Source organism: Styela clava, chromosome 11 (assembly GCF_964204865.1).
Source record: "Styela clava chromosome 11, kaStyClav1.hap1.2, whole genome shotgun sequence".
Taxonomy (NCBI): domain Eukaryota; kingdom Metazoa; phylum Chordata; class Ascidiacea; order Stolidobranchia; family Styelidae; genus Styela; species Styela clava.
Genome location: NC_135260.1, coordinates 11595260 through 11614371, shown reverse-complemented (window position 1 = coordinate 11614371; position 19112 = coordinate 11595260). Strand labels below are relative to the sequence as shown.

Here is a 19112-nt window from a genome sequence, read left to right as displayed (position 1 = left end):
GAAGTTAAGAACAGAATAGGTATAATTTCCAATATGATGGATATGGACATCAGAAATAAAATATGCGAAACTTACATCCCTAAGAATTTGTTCAGAATTGCATTTTAAAAATATGGAAAAAAAATTGCGAATCCACCTTGAAACAAGATGGCGGCCATTCGAATTTTTTTCTGAACCGATTCGAAAATTTAATATTCCATTCGATTAAAATAGTCGATTCAAAAGCCTATCTCCAACAATAGCTCAATGTTGCGCTATGCATTACTACACTATTATATTTCCGATTACATTCAGCGTTCGGAAATTTACACGATGTGGTAAAGATGTTTACATGTGCTAAATTGTTTTTGGGATGTTTCTATTATTATTCATTCAATTTTTCTGTTTCCACTGTTATCCCTTCACTTTACTAATTCGCTGAATTTATGAGAATATTATATTCAACGCAGTTTTGATCTTCTCCGTCGAACGATTTATATAAATTAGTGGTCAACATTATGAAATCGTTACCACCTTAATTTGACCACCTGTTATTAGATGAAGGTGCAATTCAGAAAAATTGAATTAAAGTTATCGCCAATCTTTTATCATAACTTTTATCGAATCGAGTTGTCTAGAAAAATATTTAGGAATTTATTTTGGTTAATATTTTTCAGAATCTCAATTTGTTATTCTGTCGATCGAACAAAATTTAAAAAAAAAAAAGTAAATTCGACTATTACGTCACAAGTTGTGATGTTACTTTGTACAGCTTGGACGGACGTCAGTGGTTCGCCACACACGCCCCTTTTGGCCCTCGTCGTTTTTGCTACCCTTACACATACCTTTTGTTAAATTATTTGGCCGTGTTTGGAACTCACTTTGTTTTTGCGCTTCTTAGAAGTAGAAAACTCATTGCATAGTTAGTATTCTATTTTTTTAATGGGTCCATTCTTAGACATCTTTATTCTTTTATAATCAAGATTCGGTCGTGTCTTTGTCAGTCACTCCCAGTATCGTATTTCCTGGTCTATTGTTGTCGCACCTGCGATTTCAAAGATCGAAAGAAGACTTTGATTGCTTTTTTATGTCCCATCATGCTCGGTCTATGATAGCAATGCACGATTTGGGTACGTCTTTGGCTTAGCCCGGTGGTGCGCTGAAATAAACATGGGGCTGTGGTTTGAAAACATGTTAATTTGGAATAGTAAACCAGTGTCGTGCGTGTGGCTGCTAGGTAGCTTGAGGTTTGGCGTTTTGCAGGAGATGTTTTGTGACGAGTAACTACGTTTGCACTTTGCAGAGTTTTTGGTATGTGGCGCAGGTAAACGGGACCTTGTATTTTTCAGTCTTTATCAAGGATATTACGATTTACCAAAGTATAAGGTTTTTCTGAATAAATGACGCGTATAAGAATTTGCCATTTTCGGTGAACTGTTATATTTTCTGGCAACAGTAGCACATCGCTCAATCTGGAGTTGTCTTTAGGAAATAACATTTACTTACGGTTACGGCGGTACTTATGTCCGGATAAGCGTTGTTTCAGTTTTGGAATACTTTTCAAAATGAAGTCATGTTTCTTTGACCCGAATATCCGATATTTACGAAAGACAAATTTAGGTCCGTTGTTGTAGTCATATCTTTTATCGTATTCATTTAACTAACAGTAGTATACAGAAATGCCTATAAATGCGGAAAATTTTTATTGCGTGGCGTTTTGAAGAGTTAATTTTGAATTAAAATTCGAAGTAAATGAATTTAAATTGGAAATTAACTCTATTTTTGTACAATTGGAATCAAAGTGATTTGTGGATATCACTTATAAAGGGTCACGGAGGTTTGATTTACTCAATGAATTTTGACCATTTTTTGACATCTGGTTTGAAATTTTGATATTCAACTGAAATATCATGACAAACACATTTGTTTAAAAAGCAGATGAATCACTTTCAATGCGGTATAAATTTGGCGCCGTTCTGAAAACCCAACAGCGTGTGTCCTTACAATTCTCGAGTATCATTAGTCTTAATCTGATTTACATAACCATATCGCTTATAGTTGAAATGGATTCCTTGTTAAATGGAAACAATTTTTAACTTCGATTTACGTTTATTTATGCATGGGCTACAGATATTTCCCGACGCACGGCGAGTTATTTATGACGCTTACTTGATAATTCATTTTATGTCGATTGAAATTTTCCAGTCGGATAAAATATGTCCATTGTGTCAGCTTTAGGGCATTAAGAAATCAGTAGGCGCCAATATTTTTTTAGTTCGGGAAATTGTAACGATATATGCGGTCTGCACCCAGACTAATGTCCCGCTGCGAGGCCTGCTGACGCCGCCTAATGTCATGTTTTGATATCGCTTTGGGCTGAGGTGGGAATTGCGGAAGGGCGAGTTTGAACATTTTGATTAACGACAGAACAACCAAGGAGTGGAAATATTTCCCACACATCAGTGTTTAGTCTTATGAAGTCATATTTATCAAATATACAATTCCCTCCGTTCAAGTCTGCATTTAACAAGTTCATGATTTCAATATACTTCCGAGTTTCAAAGGAACTCACATGTTTTCGAAAAAAATTTCTGTTGATATTTTTCGTTAAATTGTCTTGAGTTTCATGTTCGTTATAGCAGACGGTGATGAAAAATGTAGTAGAAATATTTTTTTTCAATTCCCGCACATGTCAGTCAAAGTGTGTTGCTTATTTCATTTTCATGTAGTCTTGTCGGAATAGATGATCATGTATGCCCATCATTTAACACCGAAGCGACCATGTCCTAGTTTTTTATGAAAATTGTTGCCAAAACGGAATTATTATTATTGAATATACCTACGTTATCATTTGTAAATTGTCACCGTTTAAAATACAGTATTCCTCAAAATTTAGAATTCCGTGACCTCCTTTTATAGACTCTCAGCATCCTACGATGATCCAGGGTCTTATATTGAAAATTAATTCCAAACGGGTTTCCATAATTTCTTTTGTTCACTTTGTTTAATAATAAAAAGCCAACAAAAGAACAAATGTAATAATGTCAAATAACTAAACAAATCACAGTTGGTTAGAAAGAAAAAAATGCAATCATCGCATATGGTATCTATAGTGAAGACCTTTGACACCAGGAGAACCACTTCGTGGCCCTTGAAGGGGTGCGAGTGACCAGTTTGAGAAACGCTGGTCAAATGCTTGTTGGATAGGTTTAAAAATGTCAATAAGACATTAGAATTTTGGCTGTTTCCTTATAATCGCACCTTCGTTTGTCCCCGGCAGATTCAGTCGTCAAAAAATTGTCTTTTTTGGTTTATGACCTACGTTTTGTTTTCCGCGGTTAGCGGTTTCAGAGAAAAGACGTGGAATGACGGAAGTGGATATGATCCGAAAAATTACAACAATGCGACCAACGACTCGGAATTACGTTACCGCGTATTTACGCACTGTTGCTTATGAAAGAATATAGATTTTTGTCTTATCTGATTTTCGTTCGTGTTTGTATATGCAAAGTTCAAAGATACGAATACGATAGAATTACAGTACCCATTTTGTTTTATTGTTTTGTTTAAACACGAAGGGTTGAAAGTTGTGAATTCCTTCTGTCGAAAGTCGGGAGTCGTTGAAGGTTTTACATCGCGTCGGAATTGGAGTTTTGGATCGGAATTTCTTTCTTTTATGATACTGTGAATCGAGGTAGGAATGTTCAGAAACACAAAAAAAGAGATTAGTTTTTTTTTATTTCGTAATTTAAAATTCGTCGTCAGAAATTATGAGTTTCTGAATGATTTTCCTGATTTTTTTTCGTTTAAATCGAATTGTTTAACCAGTTTTAACTAGGTATTAATGAAAATTCACAATACCTATCATATTATAGTATAAAATTCACATTCACTATCGCCGATTGTTACTTTACAGTTGACGTTATTTGCTTGCGCTTGGTCGGTATTTTGTGAAAAGATGGTAATCGTTGTGAACATAACTTTGATGGGAGATAGTGGATAGAATAGAATAGTGCTTTATCTTTTTGTTCGCTCGACATCTGGTCCAGTCTCCGTCTGTCTAATTATTTCGGCGTTTACAGTTCAAGTTTTTCTTCCTTGAAATCGAGATTCACATCCGCTCAAAATTGTGATATTTTCGTCGCTAAAAATTGTTTTGGTTTAGAAATCGGTATACCTTGCATATGTTAGGTTTTTTTAGACATGCGGTATATTATGGTTATTTGCTTAACTTTGAGTAGGAAATTAACTCAATTTGAAGTCATGTGTATAATATACTTTTGTATTAGAAATACAATGTAGTCAGGTCAGTTGGCGGCTGCTTTTGTACAATGATCAAGATATCGAAATTTCCGGCGCCAAACAACATGCTATTAGCTATAGATAGCGGTTACATCGTCTTCCGTTTGATAATCGATTGCCGTGGGCATTTGATGGACCCAAATACGACAAATATCGTATGTTATGTTTACTACGCCAAATCTGTAGTACCCTTGGCAAAGATAGATATTTGTCATAGTTCAAGCTTGGCAATTAATTGATTGGAAATTTAAAAACCTTTTATCGTCAGACTTGCTAGATTGAATTTACTACGAGGATCTGGGTGTCGGGGGTCTGTTTTATGGCCTTCTTCCCATTCATAAATTTGTAGTCCTGGTTCAGTGCAAACAGCTAAACACCAGTTTTAAAAATCAACTTTCCTACAACGCAATCATGATCTATAAGTAATCCCGCCAAAATGAAGGATCTGACAAGCTTGGCAATGATATAGTTGTTCTCGTAGTGACGTCACTTGCTCGTCGCGCCGCCAGTAGATTGATTGGCGCCATGGCGAACTGCAGGCTTGTCTGTTGTCTTTGAAATATTAATGACTTGAGTGGATTAAAGGTCTCGCGCTTCGCGTTTACACGACGGCAAGATAGTCAGAAAGACGAGTTGTTAATTGCATTAACAAACGATGATTCGTTTGAATAATATTTACAATTGTATTTACAATAGTCGGTAATTATTTCTGTTGAGCTTACACGCAAGACATAAGCTACGATGTTCGTCAGATATACCCCATTCATTCTTATATTTTAGAACGATAATAATGTTTAAAAATTGAGTACCTATTAATAAATTGTAATATATAAAACGTTACCATATTTTGAAAATGAATTGTGGTAGGGAATTTTGAAATATCTGTTTGTTTGTACATGAATATACACATATGCTCCTAATTTTTTATTACTAGCATTACTATTATCAACATGGATCGATGGTAGTATTACCTAAAATGATTTTATTATAAGGGCCTAACCCTAAATTTTTGGAAATTTCTTTGCTATTGTGTGTTGAAACAAGACGGAGATTTTGCATTGTTTACCAGCTTAATATATTCATATTAGTTTATCAAGAGTTTTTATGCAAATAAGCCAAGGAGTTTTCTCATATTATGTTCATTTTTGGTTTTAACAGTTTGGTTTTTATTTATTTTTGCAATCTAAAATTTTCTTGCTTAATATTTAAGAGAAATTATGTTGGAACATAATTGTCTTGTTTGTCAATTTTAGAATTTGGAAATGTTGTTAAACATCGCACTGCGGTTATAAGGCCGTGTATAGTGGTTTCATCTGGGCATGAGAAAATGATATTTGATATATTGAAACAACATTAAGATGAAATCAGTTATGAATGTAGCATAATGTTAAAACAAATAATTTTGTTGCTTTTATTGTGAAAATTAAAATTTATTAAAATATACCGGTAAGCATTTTACCGTTCAGTCGGTCAACTCCATTATCATCAACTTCAAATCAGCTTCAGCCATTAGAATACATTCATTTATGACCAACCAACATTGATTTTTTATGGACTGTACCGCCATACACAAAACTACTTTCAAGTTAATTTTTCCCATTATTTTTTGCCTCTTTGTTCATATTAGTACATTTTTATTAAAATTATTTTCAAATTGCTGCATTATTTATTCAAATCGTGCGTCAAAACACCTTTTCAAGCACACATAATTTGTTTTGCTAAGGTATTTAGATATAAGAAAATTTGTTGTGCTCAGAATGAATCATAAAATTGCAATAAACAACTTGTTTTATGTTATTAATAAAGGATTACTTGATTTTATAACGATAAATTTGCTTTGTTAAAGGTGTTTCCATGGTAAAGTATGAATAATATTAACAACTTGAACGATATTTGATACCAAAGAATGTGTGTCATGTTACATATTGTGTCAAACTATTATGAGTTTATGAAATTGATATCAAGCTTTATCACATATGTGAAAATTTTCAGAAGAGAAGGTTAAGATGATAGTGTATTAGAGTCAATGAAATGGCATCTGCTATTTATTTATTAATATTCTATTAGATTAGATTTGCTTACAATAAAACAAAGTCCAGATTAATTTTTAATTATTCAGCTTTCCCTAAACCTACATGATTATCGTAATTTTCGAACAGATACTTATATATTGTTTAAATCTACGGCTTTATTTGAATATTTTTATCATTAGGTATACCTTAATGTGTGATATATTTGTTAAGTTTTATTTTAGACACTAAACTAAATGAATTGGTATGAATTAAAAGGATTTACAAATAGTGTAAAATGGATATCATGTGACGCATCTTTCCGATATTTAAGATAGAGTCAATTCATTAGAAATGGTGAAATGTAGTAAAATCGCCACCACTGCGACATTTAAGTGCTATTATTTGATTTGGGTATCATATTCATATTTTTTTATTGCTATGACAATCTGAGTTGTCATACCTTCTGTTAGAATATTTTACAGTGTCAATATTCGTAGTTTACTAAAATTTTACGATGTTTTTAAAGGGTGGGTAGATATAAACCCAAAGTAAGTCGATGAAAAGTGGATTGTGGTTGAATCTAATTGTCATTTTTATCTTTTTGCAGAAAGGAAGTTGTTGAAGGTAAATAGGCAATAGAAAGGTTGTAATTTTGGAATGTGGGCAAGTCTGTTCTTGTACCCGACAAGAGGTCCGACGCCTCGTTGACATGGGTAAAAAGACAATTTCAAAAGTACCCGTCAGCAAGTTGGTGTGGCAGTGGACAGAGAATGTTCCACCTGATCAGATAACTGATGAACATTTATATACAGCCTACCATCTGAAACTGGGTAAATGCAACGCATGTCGGAAAAATTGCTCCAGTAATCCTATTTGTCTAAGAGGCCTTGGCGAAGGTTTCTGGCTTCGGGATGGTAATTATCAAAATGTGTTAGAAGATGATGTCAAGGATATAAAAAGTGGAGTACGAAAAGATGGAGATTTTGTTGGATTAAAAAATCTGGGAGCTACCTGTTATGTTAACACTTTTCTGCAACTATGGTTTCATAATTTATCTTTTCGTCGCGCAGTTTATAGTTATAAAGAAAACGTCACTGATGATCAAAAAGCCGAAAGTAATTCCAAATTTCCACACACAGTGTGTGGGCATCTTCAATTATTATTTGCCATGTTACAATGTGGTAAAAGAAAAAATATAGATCCAACATCTTTTGTTAATTGTCTTGGATTGGATACTGCTTTGCAACAAGATGCGCAAGAATTTTCTAAACTTCTGCTCAATCTACTTGATCGTACATCAAGTGTTGGGAATTTTCTTTGTCACGAATTTTGTGGCGAATATGACTACTGTACTACTTGCAACACTTGCGGTAATGTTTCAAAGTGCCCCTCTAAATTCTACGAACTGGATTTGTCTATACAAGGACATAAAGACGTCATTCAGTGCTTAAAGGAGTTTTTCAAAGAAGAACAACTCATTAATGAAAACCAATATCACTGTGCAAGCTGTGACTGTAAAAGAGATGCCTCACGTAGGATTGTCATTAAGGAATTACCTCGAACTCTTAATTTACAGCTTCTGAGGTTTGTGTTCGACAAAAAAACTTGGAACAGAAAAAAGCTTTCTAGTTTTTTATCTTTTCCTGACACACTTGACATGTCAACATTTGTTACATCTGATAATGTAGCTGCCATTGATGCAGTTTATGAACTTACAGCAGTTTTGATTCATCGCGGACCGAGCGCGTCTTCAGGCCACTATATCGCTCATATTAAGGACTCTACGACACAGTTTTGGCACAGATTTAATGACGAGGCTATCGAGAAAATGAAAAGTGGCAAAAAATTGGATTTGGATGCATTAACTACTGATGATTATCAGGCAGATATGCCTCAGCCAGCAAAAAAGCCAAAGCTAAATAAAGGCACACACTCATCAAAAGATGCATATATGCTTGTATACACAAAAAAACAACAGATGTCATCTTCCATTGAGTCACCTCCTGGAATACCAGAGCTCGCGAAAATTACTGTAGAAAAAGACAATGCTGATTTTTTTGCTTGTATGAATGCAATGATAATAGAAGCTGAAAAAAAAGCATCTGAAGAAACAAAGAAACATTCTGTGATGGGAAATCTTCTGAAACAAATGGTTGATATGGAACAGGCGGAGCTACTTTCAGATTGCTATTGGGTACCGACAATGTGGTTAAAACGCATGTTAAATGTAAGCGCTGGCGTGAAAAATAGCTTTTCAACAGATAAAATATTTTGCACCCATAAGAAATTGGATCCACACAAGGTGGGTGGGATGAAATGCATTCCGAAGATTTTAGCAGACCACCTATTTGAAATGTACGAACAGGAAACTCCCCGTATCACAAACCAAATGCTTTGTCTTCAATGCGTAAAAGAACACTGTTTTTCACTTCGTCTTAAGTCAAGTTTAAAAGAAGATCAAACCACTGTCAGTAAGCTTTTGAAAGACTTTTCTTCAACTGAAGAGAATGAGTATTATTATATTGGTCGTTCTTCATTGCAATCCTGGAAAGCAATGGCAACAAGAATTTTCGAATTGAAAAATCGAAATAATCAAATTATACAGACAGTACAATCAAATGAAGACAATGATGAATGGAATAGAAGGAACGAAAATGAAGATAGTTTTGAAAGTAGTGATGAAGACTTTAATTTTAATGAAGATTTACTGTGTGAGCATGGTAACTTTACTACTGATTATAAACAGTATCGAAGGGTGTCTTCATCAGTGTGGAATATTCTTGTTAAATATTTTCCTGATGCTCCCGTATACAAAACCTCAAGTGCTACGCCTTGTCACATCTGCAAAGATAAAGAATACGATGCTGAGCAGGCTGCAGAACTTAAGAAGATGGTGGCTCATGAACAGAAGTCTTGCCTTCACAATCTTTTTCTCAATAAAAACAGACCTAATTATGAAGATTTATATGCTATAAATGATTCTTCATTTTATATCGTTTCTGCTGAATTCGTGCGGAAATGGAGAGAATATGTCAAATATTCTTCAAAAAACGAGGTAGTGTCACAGGTACAGAACAAAATATTGATATGCCCTCATGATAAGTTGCTATGTGATCCTGTCATTTCTTTAAATAACTTTGACAATTATGATAAAGATGATATAAGCACTATGTTACTTTGGCCAGAAGAGTGGGGTTATTTAACAAAAAACTTCATTGTGGATGTACCAATATCCATAAAGAAACATATCATGGTATCGGAAGAACAGAATGGGGTAAAAAACCATGAACAGTGTGAAATAGAGCACCAAGAAGGTACTATTTTAAAAGAAGTGCCAATTGCTCCATCCTCTCATGCAACTAATATCGAATCTAACAATAATGTTCCTCAAGCACCAATAGAAAACGGATCATCAACTGAAATCAAGGTAAATATTACTCCTGTTGTAATTCTTGATCAGATTGTAAATGAAAAATCAAGCCTCAAAGTTGTACTTCATTTTACACCCGAACTCTGTCAAGATTGTATTGTTGGCAGAGCAGTCCAGAAGGAACATAGTCTGCGTAATTATACTGATCGTGAAATTTATATTAAAAAAGTGATTTTAGACAAGATGAAATCTTGGAGCAACGAGTTCAAAAAACCTTCTCAAGAAAACTGTGTTCGGAAAAGTAAGAGAGCTCATACAACTCCAGGGGGAAAGAAAATTACAGTGTCTTCAAACTGGACTTTAAAAGAGCTAAAAATCAAAATCATGCATATGTTTTCTGTTCCACCATTTGATCAGAATCTCTGGCTTGAAGACAAGATACTAACGGACAATAGTGCTACACTTGGTTCTTTGTCAGTGTTACCGAACTGTACCATTATATTAATAGCTGATGAACCAGATGATAATGCTCAAGAAATGTTGCCTGTAATATCTAATAATGATCAAGTTTTAGAAGAAGGATTCAAAGGCACGAGCTTGCTCACTAATTCTTGAATTATTTGGTATTAATATGTGAACAGCATTCCATGTAACCAAATGTAGATTTGGTCATTGCCTCTTAGTGGAGCCAAATGAAAAAAGGTGTACAATTTTTCACTGAAAGTATTTTTAAAGTGAAACTATATGGAGCCCTCAGTAGTGGGAAATTGTTCAAGAATTAACTTCTAGGTGTGGTCAGTAGTCCTTGTATTTCTTATACCCCACTCTCTTGTATTTCTAATATGGCCTATTTTTCATACAAAATATCATTACAAATTTAATAGATCGAACATTTCTATATATAAAGGCAACAGAATAAATATTGGAAAAATTATAAACAATATTGGTAATGATCTCAAATATTCTGTTGGATACGTGAAGCTGAAATTATCCAAATTCTGACTTTTTTTCAAATTGTTTGTTTCATCTATTGATTAATTAATATTTATTTGCAATATTTGGTAGAAAGTTAAAAAAATATTGTTATGCTAATGTGCAATTTAAAGTTCTAAATGAACTTGTTTTAATTGAGTTTTTTAAATCGGCAACAAGGTACCTTTGTTTGCAGTTCATTGTTCATTTATTATTACTGTAATTATTACCCATAGTCAATTATTATTAGACAATCATACTTTTAATTAGGACTGTGACTGTGAGCTTGCATATACCTGAAAGTTCTAGGGAATCGGTGAAACGTTATCTATTGGAATATTACAGTAAGTCATCGAAGACTAACCATCTGTGTATTATGTCTTTCGAAGATATGTTTTTGTGTTAACTTTATTGAGGCAATGCTAGACTGGTAATAAAGATGATTGTAGTGCTATTTAAAACAACTTGAATACATGACAAGTGGCTAATTATACCATTAATATCCTGATGTGCGCTTAGGTATACAAAGGCTAATGCAATGTTTTAAATCTGTGCCCGTTTCAGCAATTGCACATCGTTAACTAACCACGTAGAGTCTAAATATAAAAGTTCTATAGGATAGTGTATTTTAGGTCACTTACTTGAATGTAAGTTAGTTTTTGCGGACATCTTTTAATCGACAAAAAAAATTGAATGTTACAACAATGTCAGCATCTACCTCCAACACTACCATTCTGAATAGTTATCTATCATCCACCAATTATTTTAGTGATCTGTTATAGTTATCATTCTGAAAATTTTTCTTATTCTCATTTTGTAACATAAAATGATAAACAGGTGGCTTTTGTACTCTTATCCCAATTGTTTTGAAGCGTTCTCCAGGGAATTTCAAGTGTTGGTCAATGGTCAAGTACCTTGACCTGATCAAGTTCGATGATTACTATCTCTCATTTTCCATCTGCCATTGCTTTGCTCTTTACTTTACAAAAGCCTCTTATGCTTCATAGCAACATTTGGTTGGTTTTAAATGCTTTATTTAAAGGCTTTGTCATTGATCAATTAGTAAGTTTGTTCGATGTGTTAAAAAGGTATTTTGGGGGTGAAAAAACAATTGAATATTTAGAAATCAACTTTCATGTAAAATGATTTGTACTCTGCAATAATGTTTTGTTTTACTATATTGTAAGTCTGGGAACTTCTCATGGAAGTTCTAAATTATTTTGGGTTCTCAAATATTTTTAGAATTTACTGGTATGTGTTATCCAAATCTCCTTCAAAAGATTTTTTCTGCAAATATTGTTTCGTTTATTTTACCACAACACTGTTCATTTTTTCTGGTGTTGCTTTCATTCCTGATTATTGATGTTGTTGTGGTCCGGTTCTTTTTCTATTATAGTTTTGATAAAGTATGTTAATCTTATAAAATAGAAGTAATTTTTGGATTTTTGAAAATTGTAAAAATGGATAGCATTCCTGGTGATCTAAACTTGGTTGATGATATAGCGAAAGAACCATATCAGGCAATGTTTTGCCGGTGCATCGATGCATGTACAAATGGAGAATACAATTCTACATGTGAACTGAAACCAAAATGTATGTTTGTTTGTTAATATCTATATTAATAATATACCGGTACTAACTTTTCTGAGTAGTATTTATTGCATAGCTTCAATCATTTGATGCAGAGAGTAAAGAGATTTATTATTTCTTCGAAGTGAAACTGTCTACTAGATAACAAACTAAATAACTTGAGCATGTCTTGATGCTTATTTCTATTACTTTACTCCATGACAATTGACTAGTATTCTTGACTATGAAATGCCAATTTTTATAGCGTTTTTTGATGCTGTTTGTCAATTCATCTGTTTTTTTATTCCATGTTCTTTATTCAAATTTTTAATCTTATTTTCTTCAGCCAAATGCTACAGAAAATTGGAACTTATTGATGGAGCTGAAATTGAGACTGCTGGTTGTCTGTCTTCTCTGGAACTCCACATCGATCAGTGTAATGTAAGAAAGTATTATTTAGTGTTGTCTTTAAATGTGTATTTTGAGTATTGAAAATAGGACATTGTTGGTCTTAATTTCTTCAACAATTTAGGTTATTAAAAGTTAAAATGACTTGTATGGAGTATGGGATAAAACTTCTGTTTTAATTGCCATATTTTTGTGAAGTTTGCATATTTTCACATTGAAATAATCAATTAGTGGTATGTGAAATTTAGTTCATAAAAAATATTGTGTGTTCATACTAAGGTTATACTCCCAATCCCAACACTAGCTTTTTCTGCTTTGTTGCCTCATCTTGATTTTAATAAACAAAATTTTATTTTACCAGCAAGCCGCGAAACCTGATTTTGTACAACCAACTGATTTTCAATGTTGCTGGGATAGCGATTACTGCAATGATCATTTAAATATGAAACTACCGACACATAACACAGAAGGGCCAGGTATGTTGCTGTACTGAGATATTTTTCAAACAGAGTAATTTGGGGCTGTTGCAAATGTGAGATTTTCCGCTGTTTTTTGATCAAGCATGAACTATAGAGTATTTAATATATTTAAATTAATCTTTAATCTTAATAATTGTCATTTTATATTGCCCAACTTAATGTGAACATTCATTGTCTGAGAAGCGTAAATATGAATATTTTACTATTTTTTTAATATTTTTTAGATTCAACTTCAGATCCTAATGTCACTGTCATTATGATCGTATCAGTTTTGCTCGCATTTGCAGTTGGTGTCTTTATCATTACTGTTTGTTGCATACGGTTAGTCATTTTCTACTATTTATTTCACTTGGTGTGCACCAGGGGGAATGACTAAGGCCTCTGTTGTTTTTAGTTTTCAATCTTGGTTGTACAAAAAAAATGACTTGTTAATTAGCTCCGTCTGGCAGCCACAAATCGGTAGAAAACATCTTTTTACACATTTACTCCTAAATAGGTTATTTTTACTCTTATGCTCCAAACATGGCTGAGTCACTGATGGGTGACGAGCTAATAGTTTTAAAACGATTATAATATTTATTGTTTGCCTACTCAATTTATTTCACCCTGGGCATGGGGGTGAGTAACCTACTGTTTAAATTTTGTGATTTTACTGTATTTTTTTCCATTCTTTATATGTGGCCCATGGCTATCTTGTTTTAATGATGAATTGTCTTTATCGTGGATTAAATGAAACAGTCTAACAATTCAGTGAACTTTTCTCAATGAGAAACGTTTTTTCAAATTTTACTTTTATTAATTCGAGCCAATTTGTAATTGTGAAAGCATGATTCAACTAATCCCAGCACAAAGAGGATGTATAGTGTAATGATACACATTACTAATACATTGTTTCAAAACATTTTAGTGGGATATCGTATTGTTATTAGGTGTGAAAATGCTTGTCAATCTGACACCTCCATTATATTGTGTATCATTCACACCTATGGGAATATTTTTCATTGAAGGGATGAATGTATTTTATTGCTATTTGTTCACACCGGTAAGGTGTTACATAAAGCTCAACCCACGCTATATTGTCGTTGAAACTGGTATTTACACAGTGGTTGGACCGTGTATAATATATAAATATATTGTGGGTTGTGATTTACCTAAAGCGTGCTTGTTATCTAACATCCATGCTTGAGAAATGTTTTTTATTCAAGGGACATTACTTATGTTTTTATTAAGCCCGTTACTATATATTTTTTCTTAACTCTGTCGAGTATGGGCTATTAATATTGAAGATAGTACCATAGATATCGTTGTTCTTGTTCTTCAATTACTGGTAGGGGGATATCAACGAATTCCCCATTCAAATAGAATAAGGATCATCTCACACCTTCTTTTTACTTTTTAACAAAGCAATCAAAAAGGTCCATTATCGATATAACGAATACAAATGAGAAATCTTCTTTGCTATGACTATTACTCTTTTATTCTGCCTTTCGAAAACTAAGATTTGAATAAGTTATTTGACACTAATTAAACGAGACAAGTCTTTCTCTCTCGCAGACTATTGGCTCGTGTTCTCAACTATATCAATGTTACTACCATTTTGCCGGTAACTAATACCACATGCAGATGTCATTTGTTGATACAGTATTTCCTTAATGGATTTATTTTTTGTGTTTTTGTTAATCTTCCCAACATTGAACAAACGGTTACTATTTACTAGGCTATTGATTTGATTTTCCAAGATTTTGTAAGTTGTGTACTATTGATATATAGACTAGATATATTCAAATATAATAGTATGTAGTATATTGACAAAACTCGTTCTTTTTATAACTCAATTTTGAATGGTTTGAATCGAAGATTCCCAAACCTTTTATTTTCATGACGCATACTTTCTCTATTATAAATCATGTCGCATTGGAAAAAACATTCTACTTTATTAATATCACATTATGACAGGGAAGAGTTATTTATTATAATATGCATTTTTAATAAGCAATGCCCATACATGAGCATGTTTTTTTTCATAAATAATAATAAAATATGATATAGCCAGTCGTATTTCTCTCTCAACATTAACTTTAATTACAAATTTTATCATTTAATTTCATGTTCACTTCTAAGCATGGGTTAACCATTGTTCTAAATTGATCAGTAGTTGATTGAATTGATTGAACTTCACCCCTGTAACTATATATTACTCACCGCTTAGTTTTATTTCCATAACTGTCTTATCATCAAAAATATGAGAAGCCAGTGGAACTCTAAAATATTTTTTAAAACACTTCAGTAAAATATTGTTTTCGAAAATGTGATGTCAAATTTAATCTAAATTCATGTTTAACAAAGCGCAAATGGGGAGTCATATGAGTAATAATGATACCATGAAAGGTATTACAAGCTCTTTCCAGATTACACGAATATTCTTTCAGTTTAATAATTACCTATTCTTCCAGTTCAATAATTACCGTGGTTATAATGAAAGATGTATCTTATAATCATAACTCGTTCCTTATGAATGAAAACCCACAGATATGCTATGGTGAAATTATCGACTTGTTCAGCGTTATTTCTGTTCTTTTCTTCTATTATTCTTAATCCACAGATCAATAGAACAACGTAAAACTAAAGTCGGAAGCCCAGGTGTGAGATTATTTACCTAGTCATCAAACGGACTATGGTTAGAAAATGTTGTTAATGTCAATAGGAAATTTCTGGTAAATTAGAAGGGCATAGCAGATTGGAATTTTTGATTGCCCCAATTTTGTTAATAATTCTTATTGTGTTCTTTATTAAAATGCTTTTCACAGATTGCCAAACTAATGCAAATGTAAGCTTCATTTTTAAAATAAAAATGTTGAATTTGTAGTAAATTTTACATTATTTGTTCATATCTTTGTTAAATATTACTGACTTCTTCCTTAGAACAGCGGACTCGTTAGACCGTGGATGTTTTTTGAATAGTTTCAAGTGCCACTTTGAAGCTGGCATTCCATTCATATCGACTTATTTAAGTATGTCAGTCATTATTTTCATACAATTTTTGATTCCTTCTAACCTAACCATTAATTTGACATCTGGATATTTTTTAATGAGATTGTTGTTACTCATAGTCGACTTCAATTTGGGTGTGGGTTACATGACATCATAATCGCAACACAGATATCTGGGTGGGCAACCTGGGATTCCAAATACACCTTATTATACTAGTTGTTATTATTTGGTAGAAATGCCTTTTTCAGAATTATGATCTGCCACCATTTTGATTGCACATGACTATGATAATGACATAATTTATGAACTTATTTGAACTCTCTACCACAAATGCATTCGGAAATAATATTTTTACATATGTAATATAATAATTTAAATTACCGTAGGGGATGTTCTATGCACAATGTAATAATTTATAATAATAATTAACAGATATCGAATGCCCGAAAAGACAAATTTTTGAGTATAACTATTTTTAATTCTTAAAATCAAGAATCTTTTATTTTGTATATAACCAATTTCAAAAGCTGTCGAATATTCCAACCATTTTGACATCGATGTATGACCTATGCAAAGTGAAGATATATGCTATTCACCCTTGCACTAACTTTTGTACTCCCATATAACAAATATATGCAGACGTGTCATGAGCTTGAATTAAGTAAAATATTCAATCTCTGTTGAAAATTAACTTTAGGTGCACACATTTGGCAGGTGTTCACACTATTGTTTGCACCTCAACAGAAATAATTATTGAATAGTATCACGTAAGATCGGTAACTTCACACACAAGAAGACACCTATGATTCATCTGTCATTGAACAACCAAATTTATACAAACAAAATCAAATAACTTTTCCAATCTTTTCATCTCTATTTACCATATTTTTCTTTTTTATTAGAAATTAACTTTCAATACAAATTGATAACTGGTGTTCTCCCAATCCTCTTATACAATGTTGGGATATACAGATCTCGATTCTGGTTGGATTTTATCAATTGAAGTACTTGTAATAGAGTACTCAATAGGACTGACCAAATAATATAGCTCCAGTGTTTTATGCATTTTTTAGCATCATTTATAGATTAAAAGTGAGCAATTTTAATAAAATTATCAAAAATAAAAAGTTTGTTTAGAGTTTGGATAACTACAATTTTGGTGGTTTACATTATTATATCATAATTCAAGATTTCTGGCATTGAAAAATATCTTGGTCATTTTCAAAAAGAAGTGCTACACTTGTAGCAAGTACTCAGTGCTTGGTCTCTATATTCCAATTTTCTTACCACCCACAAAGTTTATTCAGTAAATTAACCCATTACATACAAGGCAACACATAATTTTCTTTTTTGCATAAACTGGCAATTGTGAATTATTTCTCACGCATTGAATCAGTTAGAAAATTACTCATTCAGTCATGGGCTATATATAAATCAATGGAATTATCATGATATATCATACTTTCAAGTTTGATCTGTGATAATGTGATTGTTTGCATAAAAACTAGTTATATTTTTGGATTAACTTGACAAATTGCTACTGTCTAGCTTATGTGACGCAAAAACCATCCCTATGCCATTGTTCACCTTATTGCTCCTTCTATTGTCTTCCTAAGGCAGATGTTTTCTCAGCCAATATATCTTGGCTATAAAATTGAACCAGTTGGTCTATTTGATGATGTATGCTGTATTTATTTTGGTTAATCTATCTACTTGTGGTGAATCTGATATTGAGATTTTGTCAAAGCACAGTGTCAAGAATGACATGTGGTTTTTTCTTTGTATTCCTATCATGACATTGAAAGATTTTTGTCATTGAATTCCAAATCATTAATAAAAGTCTTAGCCTATCTCATTCTTTTATATTAACCTTTATATCGGTATTAAATTTTGGGAATCTTAATTTATCTCTGATATCTATAAAATAGCCTTGTAGAAAAATTCTAAGTAACATTACTATTGCCTGTAATTTGAAATTTGTAATTTATTAATAAGGATGAATTTATAATGACAAATTAAAAGTAGAATATGAGTCTTTTGGTAACTGCTATGCTAATTAACTCTCATTATAAAGACTGGTAGGAGACACAGGGGCTCAGTCTAACCTAGCTTATGCTTGTTGAAAGAAATTTTTTATACTGCGTAGTTATGCCACTGATATGTGAGGAGCTACGTCATTTCGGAAAGATCAAAATCTTTTCAGTTTTGCATTTAGTTTATACGCATTTCACTTCGAAACAGGCTCTGTACAAACACTTGTAAAGATCTGCTTTATTTTTAAGGACTGCTGTAGGAGGATTTTGAAACCTACCTTTTTTTTCACATCTCCACATATGAAAGTGATTTTCTGATTTTTTAGTGGTTTCATTATCTTTTTCCAATCATTTTCAGATTTAAACAAAGAGAAAAGAAATTGAAACGAGAAATTGATGCAGAAAGTGACAAATATGGAATGAATACCAAGAATTTAAAAGATCTTGTCGAGGAATATTCAACACCATGTTCATCTGGATCAGGAATTCCGTTGCTGGTTCAACGTACAATTGCAAGGCAGATTGAAATATTGCGAGAATTAGGAAGAGGAAGATATGGCACTGTAAGTGTTGAGTTTGAATTTTCTCGAACTTGCGCATGTTCACTGTTCAGTGTTTCATGGTTCTCTATAAGATTTTCGTTACTATACTCATTGGTCAAAATATGATATAAATAAACTTAGGTTCTAGAGATGTCCTGTGAGTGTAATTCAAAATGAATTACATGAATAAAATTCGATTCTAGCTTTGAATTGATCTGTATGGAAGAATAATCACTACTAGCTAGAATACTATTGATAAGTTATAATAAATATTTAAAATCATTTTTTTTTAAATTTCATTATTATGAAACGAAATAATGTATAATATATTTTTTTTGGCATCGTATTTATACGCCTTTTGCTTCGAATAGGGCTGTTTTAGGTGAGGATCTACTTCAGTTTGGAAAGCATGATATCTTTCCGGTTCGGCATTTGCTAGGGTTATTCACAACCCA

General features: G+C 32.6%; 2 protein-coding genes across 2 annotated transcripts in view; both read left to right on the top strand.

Annotated features, from left to right (window-relative positions):
* Nucleotides 1-4284: 4284 nt before the first annotated feature.
* Nucleotides 4285-12031, top strand: LOC120347290 (ubiquitin carboxyl-terminal hydrolase 48-like). The gene has a single exon (XM_039417202.2). It carries the CDS (start codon nt 7003-7005, stop codon nt 10276-10278), a length of 3276 nt encoding a protein of 1091 aa, XP_039273136.2. The 5' UTR covers nt 4285-7002; the 3' UTR covers nt 10279-12031.
* Nucleotides 11972-19112, top strand: part of LOC120347291 (bone morphogenetic protein receptor type-1B-like) — a 21273-nt gene continuing 14132 nt past the window's right edge. The window contains exons 1-5 of the mRNA XM_039417203.2: nt 11972-12228; nt 12551-12645; nt 12974-13088; nt 13316-13412; nt 18474-18678. Coding sequence (XP_039273137.1) covers nt 12096-12228; nt 12551-12645; nt 12974-13088; nt 13316-13412; nt 18474-18678 — 645 coding nt within the window. The 5' untranslated portion in view covers nt 11972-12095. The remainder of the gene's footprint in view (nt 12229-12550; nt 12646-12973; nt 13089-13315; nt 13413-18473; nt 18679-19112) is intronic.